Here is a 16,154-nt window from a genome sequence, read left to right on the forward strand (position 1 = left end):
GAAAGACAGAGAGAGAGTATGAGAGGCAGACAGACAAACGAAGAGCTACAAACTGTCAGTTGCAAGTTGATGGGTTAATGCCATTAGACGGCAGCAGCATTGATTTGATTGGCGTTGATTGGAAAATGCCATCAAAACTCTGTGATTCCACCCAGAAAAAAGAAAAAAAAAGAAGAAAAACTAGCCGACCAGACTTACTGTATGAATCCATTTATGGCATATATCAGTAATAGTCTGTTCAATTTCAAGTGTTATTCGCATTATACACTTCGATAAACATGTGAGAGTTTCACTAAATTGTTATTTAGTTACGACTCAAATCAATTGTTTAGTGCTAAACAAGTCTTGTCACACTTCTTGATTTTCTCCAATTGGCCAATCCAATTCAATTCTACAGTTGGTAAGCTTGATTTATATGCACATCAATCGTTGCCATGCTAGAATGTCCCATTCTATTCAAGAGATGTCGAGGAATTTAATCAACCATATCACATAACGTGTTGCTGTTGGCTACCTGAGCAAAGTTATTGCCTTTTGATTGATTTTGAGTTCAAGTGCAAGGCACGAAAGAAATTATTGTTCATGAAATCCTTCAGAGATGACAATAGTATACTGATATTACCCTCTTTCACTATTTACCACCTTTCAAGATATCAAAAATGTTCTTTTCAAATTGCATCAGCAGCACGAAAAGGAAACGAAGTTGCCACTTTTAACACGTTTTAACAAGAAAAGTTAACATGCAGCTTATGATGGCAGTTTTCAACCAAAAGCCAATGGAGTGTGGAGAAAAAACAAAATGGCAGATGCTGCCACAACAGTGGCAACAACAACAACAACAACAACAAACAGTGTGATAAGTGTATTGTTGGGTTTCTGCTTTGTGCTTTTTGCCTACTTTAGGGCGTTTGCTTCATTTGCCTTTTGGCTGTTTTTTTTTTTTCTCAGCTGTTAGTTGTCAGTCAGTTGCTGCCGCGTCAAGGGAAATCCACTTCACTTTTCTCACTTTGACATTTAACTGACAGTCGTTTGCTGCACATTTTCATTGTCACTCAAAAGTCGGCAGAATTCATTCCAGAATTTTCTTTCATTCTCCCCCTTTTTTACAATTTACTGCATCATAATTTCATTTCCCCCCACACCAAAAGCGTCGGAAAGGGACGAGTCATGAAAACTCATAATATTGATGAGGCTTTTGCGGCAGGCCATGGCTAAAACGTGCAACCTGCAAAAATGTGAGCAAAATTTGTGAAATAAGCCAGAAATCGCATAAAAATCAAGTCAACGATGCCAAAACCCGAAAAGGACTTAGAGGAATGAAGGCACAGGAAATGCAGTTGTCGTTTCAAGTTGTTTGCCATCACAGAGGAGAGAAATCAAAAGGGGAAGGGGGGAGCCATAAAGAGAGGAATTTGCCTCAACAATTTGGCAATTGTGTCCCGACTACATTATGGCAGGCACGTGCTCCTCTAACATTTTGGCCCTGTGCAGGCATTGTGCATTGTGTGTGTGTGTGTTGTGTGTGTGTGTGTGCAGTTGGGAAAATATGGGTCGTATTGTCCTTTTTTTTCCCTTTTTATACTTTTTGGTTATTTTTTTTTTTTCGTCGAACTTGATTTAATTTTGAGTTCATTTTGCAAGCAGCAAATAGAAAATAAATCGTTCAACATTGGCCACATCCACACACACACACACACACACACACACACATGTGACTATAGTATATAGCCTGAAGCACTTTGAGCTTATCGGCGAAGCGCCAAGCATTTAGCTAAAGTTCGAAAAGCTCTGACAAACCACAGAGCATTTATATCTTTAGAGTCAGCCTATCATCTGCTATCTGCTATCCTGCGATGTGGCTGAATGGTTGGATGGTTGGATGGCTGGATGGCTGCCTGCTGCCGGCACAAAAACAATAAAATTGTTACAAAACGTTGCCTGAAGAGAAACGAAGAGAAAGAGAGAGAGCGGAGCAAAAGATAGGGGACCAGAACGACTGATGGAGATGAAAAAGAAGAAGGAAGCGATAAAAAAATGGCTGCCCATAAAAAGGCAACGATAAAATGCGACAAAACCCAACAAACAAACAAATCTTTTTCAGGGGAGGGGAAAGAGAGGAAAGAAAAGAGAATGAGCAAACATTCCTCTGTTTGCCACAAAAATCACAGCTACTGCCACTAACACTGGCTACAGCCACATCCCCGGCCACAATTCCACAGTCACAGCCACAGCCACAGCATGTTATCCTTAGAGGGCTTGAGGCATCAGACAGACAGACAGACAGTAAGACAATCAGACGGTCGCATGTGAAAAATGTCTTCATCTGCGCCGTCTTCTCTCTGCTTAGTGTGAGATTGCTGTGGATTGTCGTGAGTAGTTTAAATTGTGTGTTTGTATTATATCCTACAAGCCAGGACTATGACAAAAGGAATGAATACTCCTAAGTGGTTTAACGCTGTGACACTTGCAACTGATTTGATAAGACCGAATGGGTTAAACGGGTAGAGCTAATTTGATAACTCATATTGCATTTGAATGCATTCTAATTATAATCAGATAGTAATTAAAGGAAAAGCAGAGGTTGCCTCTTAAATTATATTTATTTATTTGTTCAAGTCGACTAACACAGCAGTCGATGAAAAAGCTTAAGCTAAAAAACAGATAACTATTAATTGAAAAAAGTAAGCCTTATAAACAACTAAACATCCTCGACCCGGTGGAGGTGCCAGCTATGGCCCGATTCACAGCCAATGTGGTCAGGGATGAGTTACAAGCAATGCGTTGTCCAAAAAAAATTGAGCGATTTCGTTGTAGATTATTGAAAAGTATAGAGCCAAGAGAAGTGACAGTAAGATGAGGAGAAATAAGGTGAGAAAGGTTGTTAAAAGTTTGGCAAAGAACACGAAAAGGTTCGTAAAAAGATTAATTAGTCATACATCTACTAAGGTGAATAGGCAAAAAGTTTCTGGTCCGATGTGAGGGAATACAAAAATATAGAGTATCTAGTGAATTAGTAGAAATGACTTCACTGTTAACTAGTTTATGGAGAAAGAGAATATAAGGTGCGCGCAATAAGTAAGTGGGACAAAGACTTATCACATTATTTTGTCCAAAATTTGCAGTTTTTCGTTTTCTCTTTGTGAAAAAGTATCACAGGATTTTCCAGTTACAATTTCGCCCCTGATTTTCACATGATTTTTGTGCGTTTTGAATCAAATAGGTAAAAAATTGAGTGAATGTTTTGTTAATTTTTTAGTGGGAAAAACTTGTGTTATAGCCAGTTTAAATGGCATATCAGTATGTTTTAATTGGCAAAAAACGAACTATTTTTATAAGACCATGACTCTAATTTTATTTGGACAAATTGTAGAAGAGGGAAAGAAAGTTTTTGTGGCGTATTTCTATATTTTTGAATTTCATTATATTCATTCTACGTATGTTATCCTTTGGCCAAAAGATATAAATATTAATATGGCAGTTGTAGATTGTTTTTATTGTTCCTTATTCACAATTATTACCATATTCGCAAACACACTCACTCACACTCACACACACTCACATACACACACATCTTTATACACTGTTTTGCCTTGGCGTTTGCATTTCATTAGCCAGAGTGGAATCCGCCCTCCTCCCATTCTAAAGTCTCGCTTCTGTCTCTTTTTCTCTCTCTATCTATCTCTATGTGTGTATCTTGCCATTTCTCTCTTCCATTGTATAAAAATAGAGCGCATTTAGCAAGAAAACAACAACAGACGCAACAAAAAACAAAAAAAAAAATAGCGAATGCAAAGTATCCAAATAGACTGAAGGACACTCCAAGTCCTGTGTCCAAGTGTAGCTGTCCTTTCGTCATTCCGCCCCCGCCTATATAAGAGTTTTGAGCTAAAAAAAAAAAAAATATGCTAAGCGAAAGCTATCTTCATCTCACTCTAGCTTATATGTATGTACATATGTGTGCTCAAGTGGTGTAAGTGTGTGTCAAGCTCGCTTTAGTCTCTTGCCTCAACCCCTCTCTCTCTCTCCTCGAAACACACACACGTCCAGTCTCTACACTTTGACTGCTTTTTATTTTTAGCCGAGCGGCTAATTGTGAATGGCAAGCCACTGCCATTGCTGCTCGAGAGGATTGTGCCGCAGTCATTCGAATCGAAATATGTATATAGATATAGATATATACCATTTAAGTTATACACATATGTCTATATATGTATAAGTGTGTGTGTGTGTGTGTGGTATGCGTGGGCACACATCGATGGCAACTCAAGTAAGTGTGAAAATTGCTGGCCATTATATGTTTGCGACACAATGAAAGAGAGGATACGGAAAGGGGGCAAAGGATGCAGAATGGGGGTATGAGAGCTGACGGGCAACCTCATCTCTATTAATAGCCCCTAAAAATTCCCAAGACTTGGACGCAGTTCCCCTGCGGCAGCAGCAACAACAATTCCTGTTGGCTGTTGACTGCATACACTTTCCACTTGGCCACCTGCCAAGCAGCTAATAAACTTCTGCCAAAAGCTTTGCGAAAAAGTTTTGCCTAATTTGTGGAACCAAAAAAAAAAAAGGAAGACGCAAAAAAAAACCCCAAGAGCCAGCGAAACAACTTAAAAAGTAAAAGAAATTCTTTTTTAGAGTTTCAAATATTTTTGCGGAATGCAACAAAACAATTGCATATTCTGATTCATTTTTTTCACCTGCAGCTGACAAATTAAAGAAGCAAAAAATAGTTTTAATATAGTTAACGAATGAAATTTTGGAAACGCTGAAAGAAGTTACCTGATCCCTTAGAATATCACAATGATAAATATAGTTTTAATTTTATTTCCAAAGATTTTCTACAAAAAATTAACTTAATGAGAGTTATTCACCTGCGCTTAATATCTGCCTTTCTCTCTCTCTTTCTCTGTTTCTCTCTCTCTTTCCCTCTCTCTCTCTCTGTACTCCTTTTTCTATAACTGTTTGCTTTGGGAAACTTTTTGTCCCATGGCTTTAATTGCAAAGAGCGGGCCAAACGAGTTGGTAGACCGCCCCCTCTTGAAACGCCCACTCATCTAAATATTGGCCAGCAACAAACTTGTTCCCTCCAATAGAGTAAACCCGAAATTCAGTCGCAGTTGAAAGGTGAAAATGTTTCATATTCGGCTCCTCTGACGACGGCTTTCAATTTGATTTGCTAATTGAAATGTGTACATCTATCTGTCTGTCTTTCTCTATGCTCTGAGTTAAAAATTAAAATGTTTGGTAGAAATGATGGCTGGGCCTTGACTACGACAATCTCTCTCTGGAATGTTATTTCAATTAGCATTTTGCCGCTGGAGGGGCGTTAAAGGGTTAAGGGCAATGTCAAGTGATTTATTTGCTGATTTATTCATAAATTGAAGTTCAAGGAATATCTAATTAAGTTTAACTCACCAAACAGACAGACAGACAGACAGACATACAGACAAACAACCAATCAGATGAGAAAAAAAGGCAAAGGCAAATGTATTCATTATCAAATATTCTGTAAAAATTGTACAACAATTTATTGTGCGTTGTTGTTGTGTTTGTGTGCTCGACCAGGCAAACTAATTGAAATTAATTACAACATTTGCTCATGTTGGTCACGTGAAATGCAATTTATGCATTTTTAAATGGCCAACAAAAGTAACAACACAATAATAATAAAGTTTATATATTTATTGTTGCATTTTTGATGTCAGCAATTGAATTAAAACAAAATGACAAATATTTGACTTAAATTTTAAATTGTAATTAACCGAAAATAAAAGAGGCCAAAAAAGTTAAAGCCATAGAAAAAAACAGTCCAAATATTCCAGAGATTCTGTCCCAATCCAAATCACTCCCTCGCGTAGTTTTCCTACCACCCAATCAAAAGGACGAGCCATGGAGATAAATAAAAATTAAGCGAAAAAGAAAAATGAGAAAATGTGAAAGGTGTTTGTCCATGGCGGATGAAATAAAAGAAAAGAAAAAGTACATAAAAATAGAGGAAAAAAAAGACGGATCAAATAAAATGTTTGCCAATAAATGCGACGACAACTAGCAACTTCCACCATCCCCCACAGACACACACACACACACGCACACACACACACACACTTATTGCTCTGTCAATAAACATCAAAAATGAAAATTGTAATGCGAATGAATTTTGGCGATGAAAGGAGGGAGGAGACACAATGTCAACGTCATAGTCATTCCCATCCGTATCCGGATCCAGTGTGGATACAACACAACCTGGACCTGAACCTGGACACGAACATTCTGGGAATGCTTGTTCCGCCCGTTTGTTGTTTTATCCAGCTCTCCACTATCCCTGTAACCCCTCCTCACAGAGCGTAGTCTGGTACCGGTATTGACGGCGCCAAATTCATTAATGTCACTCGACCAAAAAAAAAAAGAGACGTTAAACCCAGCAGCGGCAGTGCAGGAAGAGTTTGATAGTGTGAGAAGGAAGCAATAGAGGAGTTATCCCCACCAATATAATTCAAGTTTATACTTCTGGACGGGAACGTAGCATCACATTGTTAAATCGCTCCCCCTTAGTAACAGGAACAGGAGGAGGAATGACAATTGAGGAGAGCATCAGGGACAGAAAGGGAGAGGGGAGTTGGGGATGGCACCAAACTGACTGAGTTATCACCAACATCAGCAGGCAGGAGATGCACCAGCAGCAGCAGCAGCATCAAAGGACAACATACGCGTAATGAAGTGACAGCTTTATTTGCAAATAAATTCAGTGTTGCAGCCACTCAACGTGGCCAAGACAAAACAAACAATCGAACAAAAAACAAAAACAATGAAAATAAAGTAAATAAACAAAAACTAATAAAAAGAAAATACATGGGAAAAAAAAGAGAAAAATGTAACTGACTTTTGGCTTTTACATATATAACAAACGATAAATGCGAAATTCCGTTAAATAATATGTGAGATAAATTTAAAATCTATTGGGATACAAACAGACATGGAGAAGCCACTTGGAGAGGCAGGGGCAGAGGCAGAGATAGAGACATAACATTGCATCACTCAGACAAGCAATTGTATGTATGAATTATGCAAGAAATGTGCAGATTAAATACCAAAATAGCAAAGCACTTAAAATGCCCGAATAACTAATGCCCACCCCACCCCTCTACTCCTCCCACTAACTATCTAGGGACAATAAGTATATTCCAAGGATAGGGAAGAAACTATTGCAGTCAGATTGACAATGCATTAAATGACAGATTGAATGACAATTGCCAAAACTAACTTGGACTCCAAAATGGACCTCTAGATCCTTGACTGTCGACTTCGACTCGTCGACGTGGCAATTTGAATTGCTGAAATATTTACACAAAACATAAAATATTCAATTAAATGTATTAGCACTCGTTGAGGTTTCATCAAATAGTTGAATTATATCACATTTATATTCATTTATAATGTAGACAGAATGCAATAAGATGCGGTGATAAAATGTTTATTAACTTGCTGAGTTAAATATACAAATTCATAAGCATTCGGCATATATAAATATATTAAATGTTAATGATTAAAACAATGTCTTACTTACCTATGTAAATGTATTGATAGTTACATCCAAAATCTAAAAAGATAAAAAGGACAATAGAATTTAAAATATATCTACTTAAAACTGGAAAGATAATCAATGAAACAAACAATCTTAATCGATTTTTCAATTTGCCATTAACCCATCAATGGCAGTGACTCGACTCTGTTTACTTTTTCATTCGAAGCATTCGAAAGTTTGGATGTGTGAATAACATTTATGAATATTTCATAAACATATTTATGTCAGGGAATTTGTCGCTATTTGAGAAACAATGCACATGCTCAATATTTTAATTGTCAACTGGACATAGACGATAATTGTCAGGTATTAATTATTCAGAAATTTTTCAGTCTGTCTTTATGTCGGATACTGTCGTTCGTTTGTTTTGTGTGGTAAATTCTACTGTTTTGAGTCCCTGTGGAATATAAAACTTAAATATTTTATGTACACAAATGTTTGTGGAATGACAAAAATTCAGCATGTTGTTTTTATGCTTTTTTTCCCCCATTGTATGTATATTGTTTTTGGCAAAACTAATTATCAACAATCAACAACAAACTAAAATGCTGGAAAAACTGTAAACTGGAGGGAGAGAGAGCAGTGAATGCAGTGCGACAACGCTCATAAGTATGCAACGAATCAGTAAAACTGTCGCATTGAAGGCAAAACCCAGAGAGTAAGCCCAAAAACCGATTGCCAAGTTATTTCAACTCAAAAGTGCTTTGGCGATTGAAAGCCCGCAGAGAGCGCAGCATCATTTATTTAGAAGGGGGATAGAGTAAACTTGACTGGAGTAGAAGGAAGTGAGGTTAGGAGCATTCAGCGTGTTTAATATGCGTGCCTTGTTGTTTGGTCAATCGGGGCAGAACATTTCGAGTAACGAGAAAGTCACTGGCTGAGTCTCGTTAGCCTACAAAACAGGGAAGCCCAAAGAGATGAAGAGAGAAGGCGCAGAAAGTGAGAGAGAGTGAGAAAGATAGAGAGAGAGAGAGAGAAAGAAAGAGGGACAGCAGAAAGGAGGAGGTACAGAAATGTAGCACAAGTAGTTTTACACAAAAATACGATGAATAAAAAGCATATCCAAAGCACGTAATTCATGTCCATCTCCCTTTCTATTTCTCTTCGTTTCAGTCTCTTTATCCCTTCCTCTTTCTCTCTGTGTGTGTGTGTTTCTAGTGATTGACCCCAAAATGCGCTGATTCGTTTTGATTTTTACTTACCAAATAACTAAATTTTTTGCAAATTGAAAAAACGAAAATTCAAAAATATGCCACATCTTTGGTATTTGCAAAAAATTCTTCCAGAATAGAGAAGAAAATTGCCTTAAATCACTGGGGAAAAAACTTCATTTTGTTGTCTTTTTTTGTAGAAAAACATTTGGTTTTTTTTTTCTTTTTTTATTATTGAATATTGATTTGATTTTCCTGCATGCAAATTGAAAAGCCACAAGTTGGGAAAATTCACAACAGAAAGCACAACCTCACCATGTAGGAAAAAAAATATGAGTGGGAGGAGCAGGATGAGGAAGAGAGCATCAGCAACAGAAATTTGCACTAAACCTGACAGTTAACACCTGCACTTCAACACCTACCCACACATAGTCACAGACACACACACACACATAGTGGTATAAAGAGCTACAACTAGTTAAACACATTTTCCTCTCAAACCTCTTAACGTCCCGCTATCCTCTCTTCTCTTCAGCCACACAATTCCCATTTTCCCTCTGGGCTGCCACAACATACTTTTGGCATAATAAATTAGCTGCTGCTGCTGCTGCTGTTGTTGCTGATGTTTTTCCCTCTGCCTTTTCCTCTGCATTTTGCACTGCAGCAACTTCAATCTTAATTAGCTGATGTCGACGCAGTTTTCAGTTATCCACTGTTGCAGCTTTTCTACACTCTTATACCCGAAATATCACGTATACGCCGCATATGCGCATTTTGTTGCACTAAAGACCCACAGCGAAATAGTCAAGCAACTAACATTTTAATTGTTAAACTTACTGGTGTCCAAAAAATACATATAATAGCTATCATAACCGTCAATTGTATATGAATTATTGATTGAAAACGAGAGTCAAAATCAAGCTTAGACAAAAAAAAGAAGAAAAAAAAAGAAGTCGGGAAACTTTGTTCCTCTATCATCAACTTAACTTGTTATTGGCTTAAATTTTTGGTGCGCTTCAATAAAAGTGGCAACTCCTTAGGCAACCTGTGTGAATAATTCTGCTTGTGAAATTGTTTGGCAATTTGTTTTGTGTTCTTGTTGCTATTGTCCCCATAACATTTCTCAAGTCAAGGCCCAAAGTGTTGTGGCACATTTTTTTTTCTTTGCGCCATTGTTTTTCATGTTATTTTTTGTTTTTTTTTTTGTCATTTGTCTCTTGTGTTTTGTGACGGAAACAGTTTATGTTGCCTTGGTCTAAGCGGTTTTCTTGTATTCATGTCAGCAACCTTGTACTAAAAACTAAGATTCCCAGCTCCAAGATAACGTCCTAGTCGACGTTCTACTTCTGGCCCTGTTCTGCTGCTTCTCGCCTTGTGTTGGTGTTTTCCCTAATGAAAAGGTTTCTTGGCAAATTTAGTTGCTTTCAATTACAAAAATCTCATAAATTACAAACAGCTGTTAGACGAAGGCAACAACAAAGATAGAACTCAAGAGGGCAAGTAAGTTAAGTTGCCAGAGGAATGAAAAGGAGAAATGAAGAAGACGAAGCCAAGTTATCCTTTCATAATTAATAAGCGCTCCAAGCTGGCTCTGAGAATATATATACAGTATCTCCCAATAGTATGCAGCAGCTGTCCTTGTTATTCCTCTAAAAAGTCATCGCTCATTTGTTATTTAATCTTTACTGTCCAGCTAAAGGGCGTAGACCATCCGCCTTGGCCCCCTAAAATAGAAAGTGTTAATGAGTTTTAATTATTAAAATGTGAAAATATTGCTTGCATTTCCTCGAAATTGTTCAAGTTGACGTAGAAGTTTTGCATATGAATTTATTATAAGTAATAAATTAATGCAACATTTTTAGTAAGCTAAACTGGCCACCTAATTTTATGTCTTGCCCCACTGCGTCTCATTGTGATGGGAAGGTCTTCTTGTTGTTGTTTTTTAGTGTCAAAGAATTGTTTTCTGGGTTGATTTTGTTACATAAATTTCTATTTTAAAATAACAACAGCAACTTTGGTTGGAACTATCTGGCCATAACAAGTTGCCTTTGCTCTAGTGGCAGCTAACTTTTGACATTCACTGTGTGTGTGGGTGTGTGTGTGTGTGTGTTGCAAATAATATGCAATCAAAAGTTGCAGGCTATGGCAATTCCCAGTGTGCGGGTGGGTAGTTGGGTGTGTCAAGAGGCGTGGCTGTGGCCTACAGCTATTTGTCTCCCTCTCTCTCTCTCCTCAGTCGGTTTCAGCAGTTGCCGAATTTGTCCTCTGATATTTTGGCTAATTTGTAAAATAAGCATAAAACCGGAAGAGGAGGAAAATGGAAAACTTTCTCCCCAAATGCCACCCAATGCCCCTTCTCCATCCTCTCCTCGGACTATCTGTCTGTTGTTTGCATAGCAATTAAAATATTAGTTTTGCCTTCTTCTTGCTCCGTAAGCTTCGACGAAAGCTTAAGGATTTAAAAACTAGAACAATTCTGGAGAGTCTGGAGGTAGATATTAAATCAAATGGAAATGGATAACAGCAAAAAGCGCTAATTATCGCCACAATTGAGAGTGAGAGATGAACAATAGGTAAGGAATTCTATGCCAGAAGTGAAAAGGAATGCAAAACAAGATTGCCAAGAGATTAAAATCTCACCCAGACTTAATTGAGCGGTGGGCAGAGGCAGAGGCAGAGGCAGAGGCAGAGGCATGTAGACGTGCCAGAAACAAGAGAAGGACTCGCGATGTTTGCCAAAGAAAAGCCAAAAGAAAAGGCACGAAAAATGCAAACAAAACATTTCAACTTTGTTCGGGTTGAAGTTGCCGTTGCTACCGTTCATGTTGCTCTTGTTATTCTCGCTGCAGTGCAGGACTCCTCTCTCTCCCTCTCCCTCTCTTTCTCACTCTTTCTCTATAGGTTAGACTCCTACATCTATTCACATTTTGCATGCAAAATGCATAGAAACCCAGAAACTGAACCAAAGCTTCTATTTCCTCCCCCCTTGCACCTGCGGAGCCGCATGCATTCCATTCATTTCGGTTTACTCATTTGGCCCGAGTCAGACTTTGTTTAAACAACAATAGTTTTCTGTTAAACAGGCAACTGCATCTGCAGCAACAGCAGCAACAAAAAGTCCTTTCTCCCTGTCTTATTGCCTCCCAAGCTTTATTTCTTTCTTTCTTTCTTTTCTGTTGTTGTGTTCTGTTGCGGCACACTTAAAGATTTGTTAGCTGCTTTTGCCATTTCCCCCCCCCCCTCCAAAACTACCGCATCTAGCCCAAAGCAAAAGAAAAGAAAAAAAATGAAAAATAATACAAAAAAAACGAAAGCAAAAAGAAAAAGCAAGCATAGCTAAATAAGCAAACAACTAGCGGCTACACAACGGCAACGGCAGCAGCAGCAACAGCAGCAGCATCAGGCAACAATGGCAACAACAAATTGTAACATCAAGTTTCAGCCTCGGGGCCATTTAGTTGACTCAATGCTTGACTTAATTGGCTGGCAGCGCAGCTGGAAAAGTAGATTTTCTTTCTAAGAGTATTTTCAATGCCTTTTTGCCTTTTATCAATTTTAAATTTCCTACATAAGCAGGGAAGGTGGATGAAACGAAACAACACCAATTTATGATATAAAATGCTACACATAGCAAAGGCATAGGAATTTTTTGTTCCAAGTCACGTGTAATTCAGTGTTTCTTTGGAAAATTGCTTAGCTTTATTCAAGTTTTTACCCTCAATACGAACATCTCTCTTGGGAAATTTAGATAAATTTGACTTTAACAAGTCAATTTTTGAAGCTCTTAAATAAAAACGAAATCCCTAACACTCTCTCTCTCTCTCTTATATACGCACATATATAGTATTTAATGTTCTCGCATTTTAGTTTTGCATATTAATTGTAAACTATTTATAAAAAGTTGCACTTGGCAAATGATTTTTGTAAAAGATGCCGCCAAATGATAAATATCAACAACTACACAAATACGTTCACATTATATGCAAATGAGAAAAGTTGCTAAACAGCTGAATACATTTGGCAATGAGCAAAAGAATTTAAAGGTTGCCACGCCTACATAATCCCACTATCAATTCCAAGTTGCGTGTGTGTGTGTGTGTGTGTGTGTATATGTGGGTGGGTAAGTGTCATGCCTAATTATTGGTAAGTCAACACTCGCTTAAAATGCTTAAATTACCTAAAAGACAACTTCAATGTGGATTGAAAATTCATAGGAATCGGCCATAATTATAAACAAAGTTTTTGAGACTGGATAATAAACTTCGACTTGGCCACACACACACAAACACAACACAAATTACTGGGATAGAGAAACAGCACATTGCGGCAAAAACACAACCAGATGCAGGGTCAGAAGAGAGGAAGTGGAGATACGACAGAGAATGGCGAAAATTTAACTTCTTGGCAACAATAGCAAAGCAAACCACACCACAAATGGCAAATATACACATAGTACATACATACCGAAAAGAGAGGGCGGCGTCGTCGTCTGGCTGGGTCGTATATGGCTGGAATGAAAAAGCCAAAATCAGAGCCAAGTTGCAAGGTTGACCAGCAGCAGCAGCAGCAGCAGCAGCAACGTGCATTTAAATGGATTTTGGCAACAAGAACACACACACACACACACCCACAGACATAACCAACTTCAACTCCAACTCCAAACAGCAATTCTGACTTCACATTCAGCTCTAACTTAACCAGAAATTCCAATATAATGTCGCTAGATATGTAAACTCGAGTTGAAGTTGCAAGTTGGAGCAGTTGTTGTCGTTGTTGTTGTTGTTGTTGTGACTGTTCTTGTTGTTGGTTTCATGTTTGCCAAAATGCTGAATGTCTATCCGCAATGGCCACAACAAGAAAAACATTTAAACAAATACCAGAGCAATAAATGGAATGAAGGAAAATAGGAGGAGGTCTAGACCAAAAGTCATGTTCATGGCTGATTTGAGTTGGTTTATAACTTACTTATGTGGTTTTCTACCCAAGCAAAGAAAAATATATATATTCTTAATCTACATCTGAGCTAAAACTAAATAGGATAATGAATAAAAAATAGCTGGAAACCTTGTGATTTCGATTGATTAACAGAGAGTTAGTGTGGTTTCTATTAAAGGATTTCTAAATGGTAAAAGGTGCGGCCAAGAAATGTTGAGCTAAGAGAACTTTTACAAAATTGTTGTCTACTTAGCAATCACATTTCAGTGGACACAAGAATTACCTTTTCCTTGTCGTCGTCCGGCCACGGTCTCCACAATTAACATAGTAAAATGGGTCATCCTCCAATTAGCTACCCCAAAAGAAAATTTCAACCGCATAGCCGAGTGCATAGGAATTAATTTTAATTGCTATTTAACTGACCATGCCACAAGTTATTCCCTTTTTCGCCCCCTCGAACAAAAGTCTTGCTAATTAATTTGTAAAATGTGAAACCAAGAAAATAAGAAGGAGAACAAGAAGAGGATAGCTCCCCCAAAAAAATAAGAAGAAGAAGTTGCTTTTGCTGTCTGCACTTAAAAATTTTCCTAGGATTAATTCCTGGAACAATTGGAAATCCTGTCGTCCCACCTTTCGTCGTTCGTTTCTTAAAGTGCCTTTGCATAAAACATTGCCATTTTCTTCCCCCATCTATATCATAACCTTATAAACTCGCCTGATGATGATAGATCCTTGATAAAACACGTTTTAATTTTAGCACACGCATACATATTGAGAGAGAGAGAGAAAGAATGGAAGCGCCTCAGAGAGAGAATTATCGAAATTTAAAGTCTTCTACAACAAGAAAAAATACGAGTTAACATGATGGTGGGAAGACAAAGAACTTACTAACCAAAAAACCAAAGCCACATCCCTATCTAACATCCAAAGATCCCTTGTGGCATTCCATTTCCATATCTTTCTTTCATTTTTTATCCCCCAACACACACACACACACTTTTTGCCTAGGTGTTAAAAATAAAAAGCTGTCAGCTCGACGGGACTCATTAAGCAACGCTAACCAGCCGCTTCTCCCCTCCTTTGCTCCACTATTCCCACACTTTGCGTCACGTCGCTGCCGTTGCTATAATGAATTCAGCGTTTATGGCGCTTATTCCATTTGGTTTCATTATCAGAATGTGTGTGTGTGTGTGTGTGTGCCCATGTGGGAGCCATGGGTAAGGGAACGTTGTCATATCTAGTGTCATGAACTTTTTAGGAAAATGGCAAGAGGATGAGGCCTAAGGTTATTTCTATGGGGGCGGGCGGGCAGGCAACGTGACAGCTTTAACTTAATTATACAATCATAGGAAATTGGTTTTACACTATACAAGATGAGAAGCAAACACACAAAACCCAAACGAAAAATAAGCTTATAATTCTTAATTCTAAATTTCGGTTTCTAAATCTCATTTTACAGGTGCGAACACTTTTCGTCAGCGGTTTACCCATGGATGCCAAGCCGCGTGAACTTTATTTGCTGTTTAGAGCCTACGAAGTAAGTTATCCATCGATTGAAATGCTTAGAAAATGATTTTAATTGAATTTCATTCCATTTAACAGGGCTACGAAGGATCTCTGTTAAAAGTGACTAGCAAAAATGGTAAAACTGCTTCGGTAAGTACAACAGGATAAATATAGTTATAGTCCTTTACCTAATATCTACCTTTCCCTTACCATAGCCTGTGGGCTTTGTTACATTCCATACAAGAGCAGGAGCTGAAGCTGCCAAACAGGATTTGCAGGTAAATATAATATGAATACGCTTTGATTGTCCCTAAAAGTATTTTTTAAACACCACCAACTAAATTAATTAAGCAAGTTTTTGCGACTTTCAGAAAATATAAACACAGTAATAGGAAAAAATCCAATTTTAGAAACGATCATTCTATAAATTTTGGCTCGGAAATTTCTTTCTTTCTTTTTTGTTCGACGTGAGGTCAATACGTTTTCAAGAAACGTTTCTTAGTGCCTTTTTTATAAATTTCTAAGTAAAACCAATTTCATAATGAGAATGATCATATTTAAAAGAATTTTTTCCTAGTTTATGAAACTGGAAACGACTTTAAAACAGTTCTGGGCCATTTTCACTTCAATTGTAAAGCACTCAAGAAATCAATAAACTGAAAAAGAGGAACTATTTAACTAGTATTGCCTGGCTTACTGTTTAGAGGCCCTTCTGCTGTTCTATTATATTTTATTCCGTAAATCTCGTATCCACACCCACTACAACTACAACAACAACAATAAAATACACCAGCTTGAAAGAACTTTATAAATTTTGACACTCACCAAAGCTGTTCTCCTTTGTTCTATCTCCCATGCCTATGTATTGATTTCTATTCTTCGGTAATGCATCGCCCTCTCTTCTCTAAGAAACTCTTCTATTCACACCCACACACACACACACAATATCACACTCACACTCACACACCCACACTTTGACA

At 37.8% G+C, this 16,154-nt stretch overlaps 1 protein-coding gene across 1 annotated transcript in view; it reads left to right on the forward strand.

The window, feature by feature from the left end:
• Positions 1-16,154, forward strand: part of LOC6648130 (protein couch potato) — a 47,781-nt gene that overhangs the window by 25,438 nt on the left and 6,189 nt on the right. The window contains 3 exon segments of the mRNA XM_023178909.2: positions 15,128-15,205; positions 15,271-15,324; positions 15,390-15,452. Of these exon segments, the coding sequence (XP_023034677.1) occupies positions 15,128-15,205; positions 15,271-15,324; positions 15,390-15,452 (195 nt within the window).

This window comes from Drosophila willistoni, chromosome 3R (genome assembly GCF_018902025.1).
Source record: "Drosophila willistoni isolate 14030-0811.24 chromosome 3R, UCI_dwil_1.1, whole genome shotgun sequence".
Taxonomy (NCBI): Eukaryota; Metazoa; Arthropoda; class Insecta; order Diptera; family Drosophilidae; genus Drosophila; species Drosophila willistoni.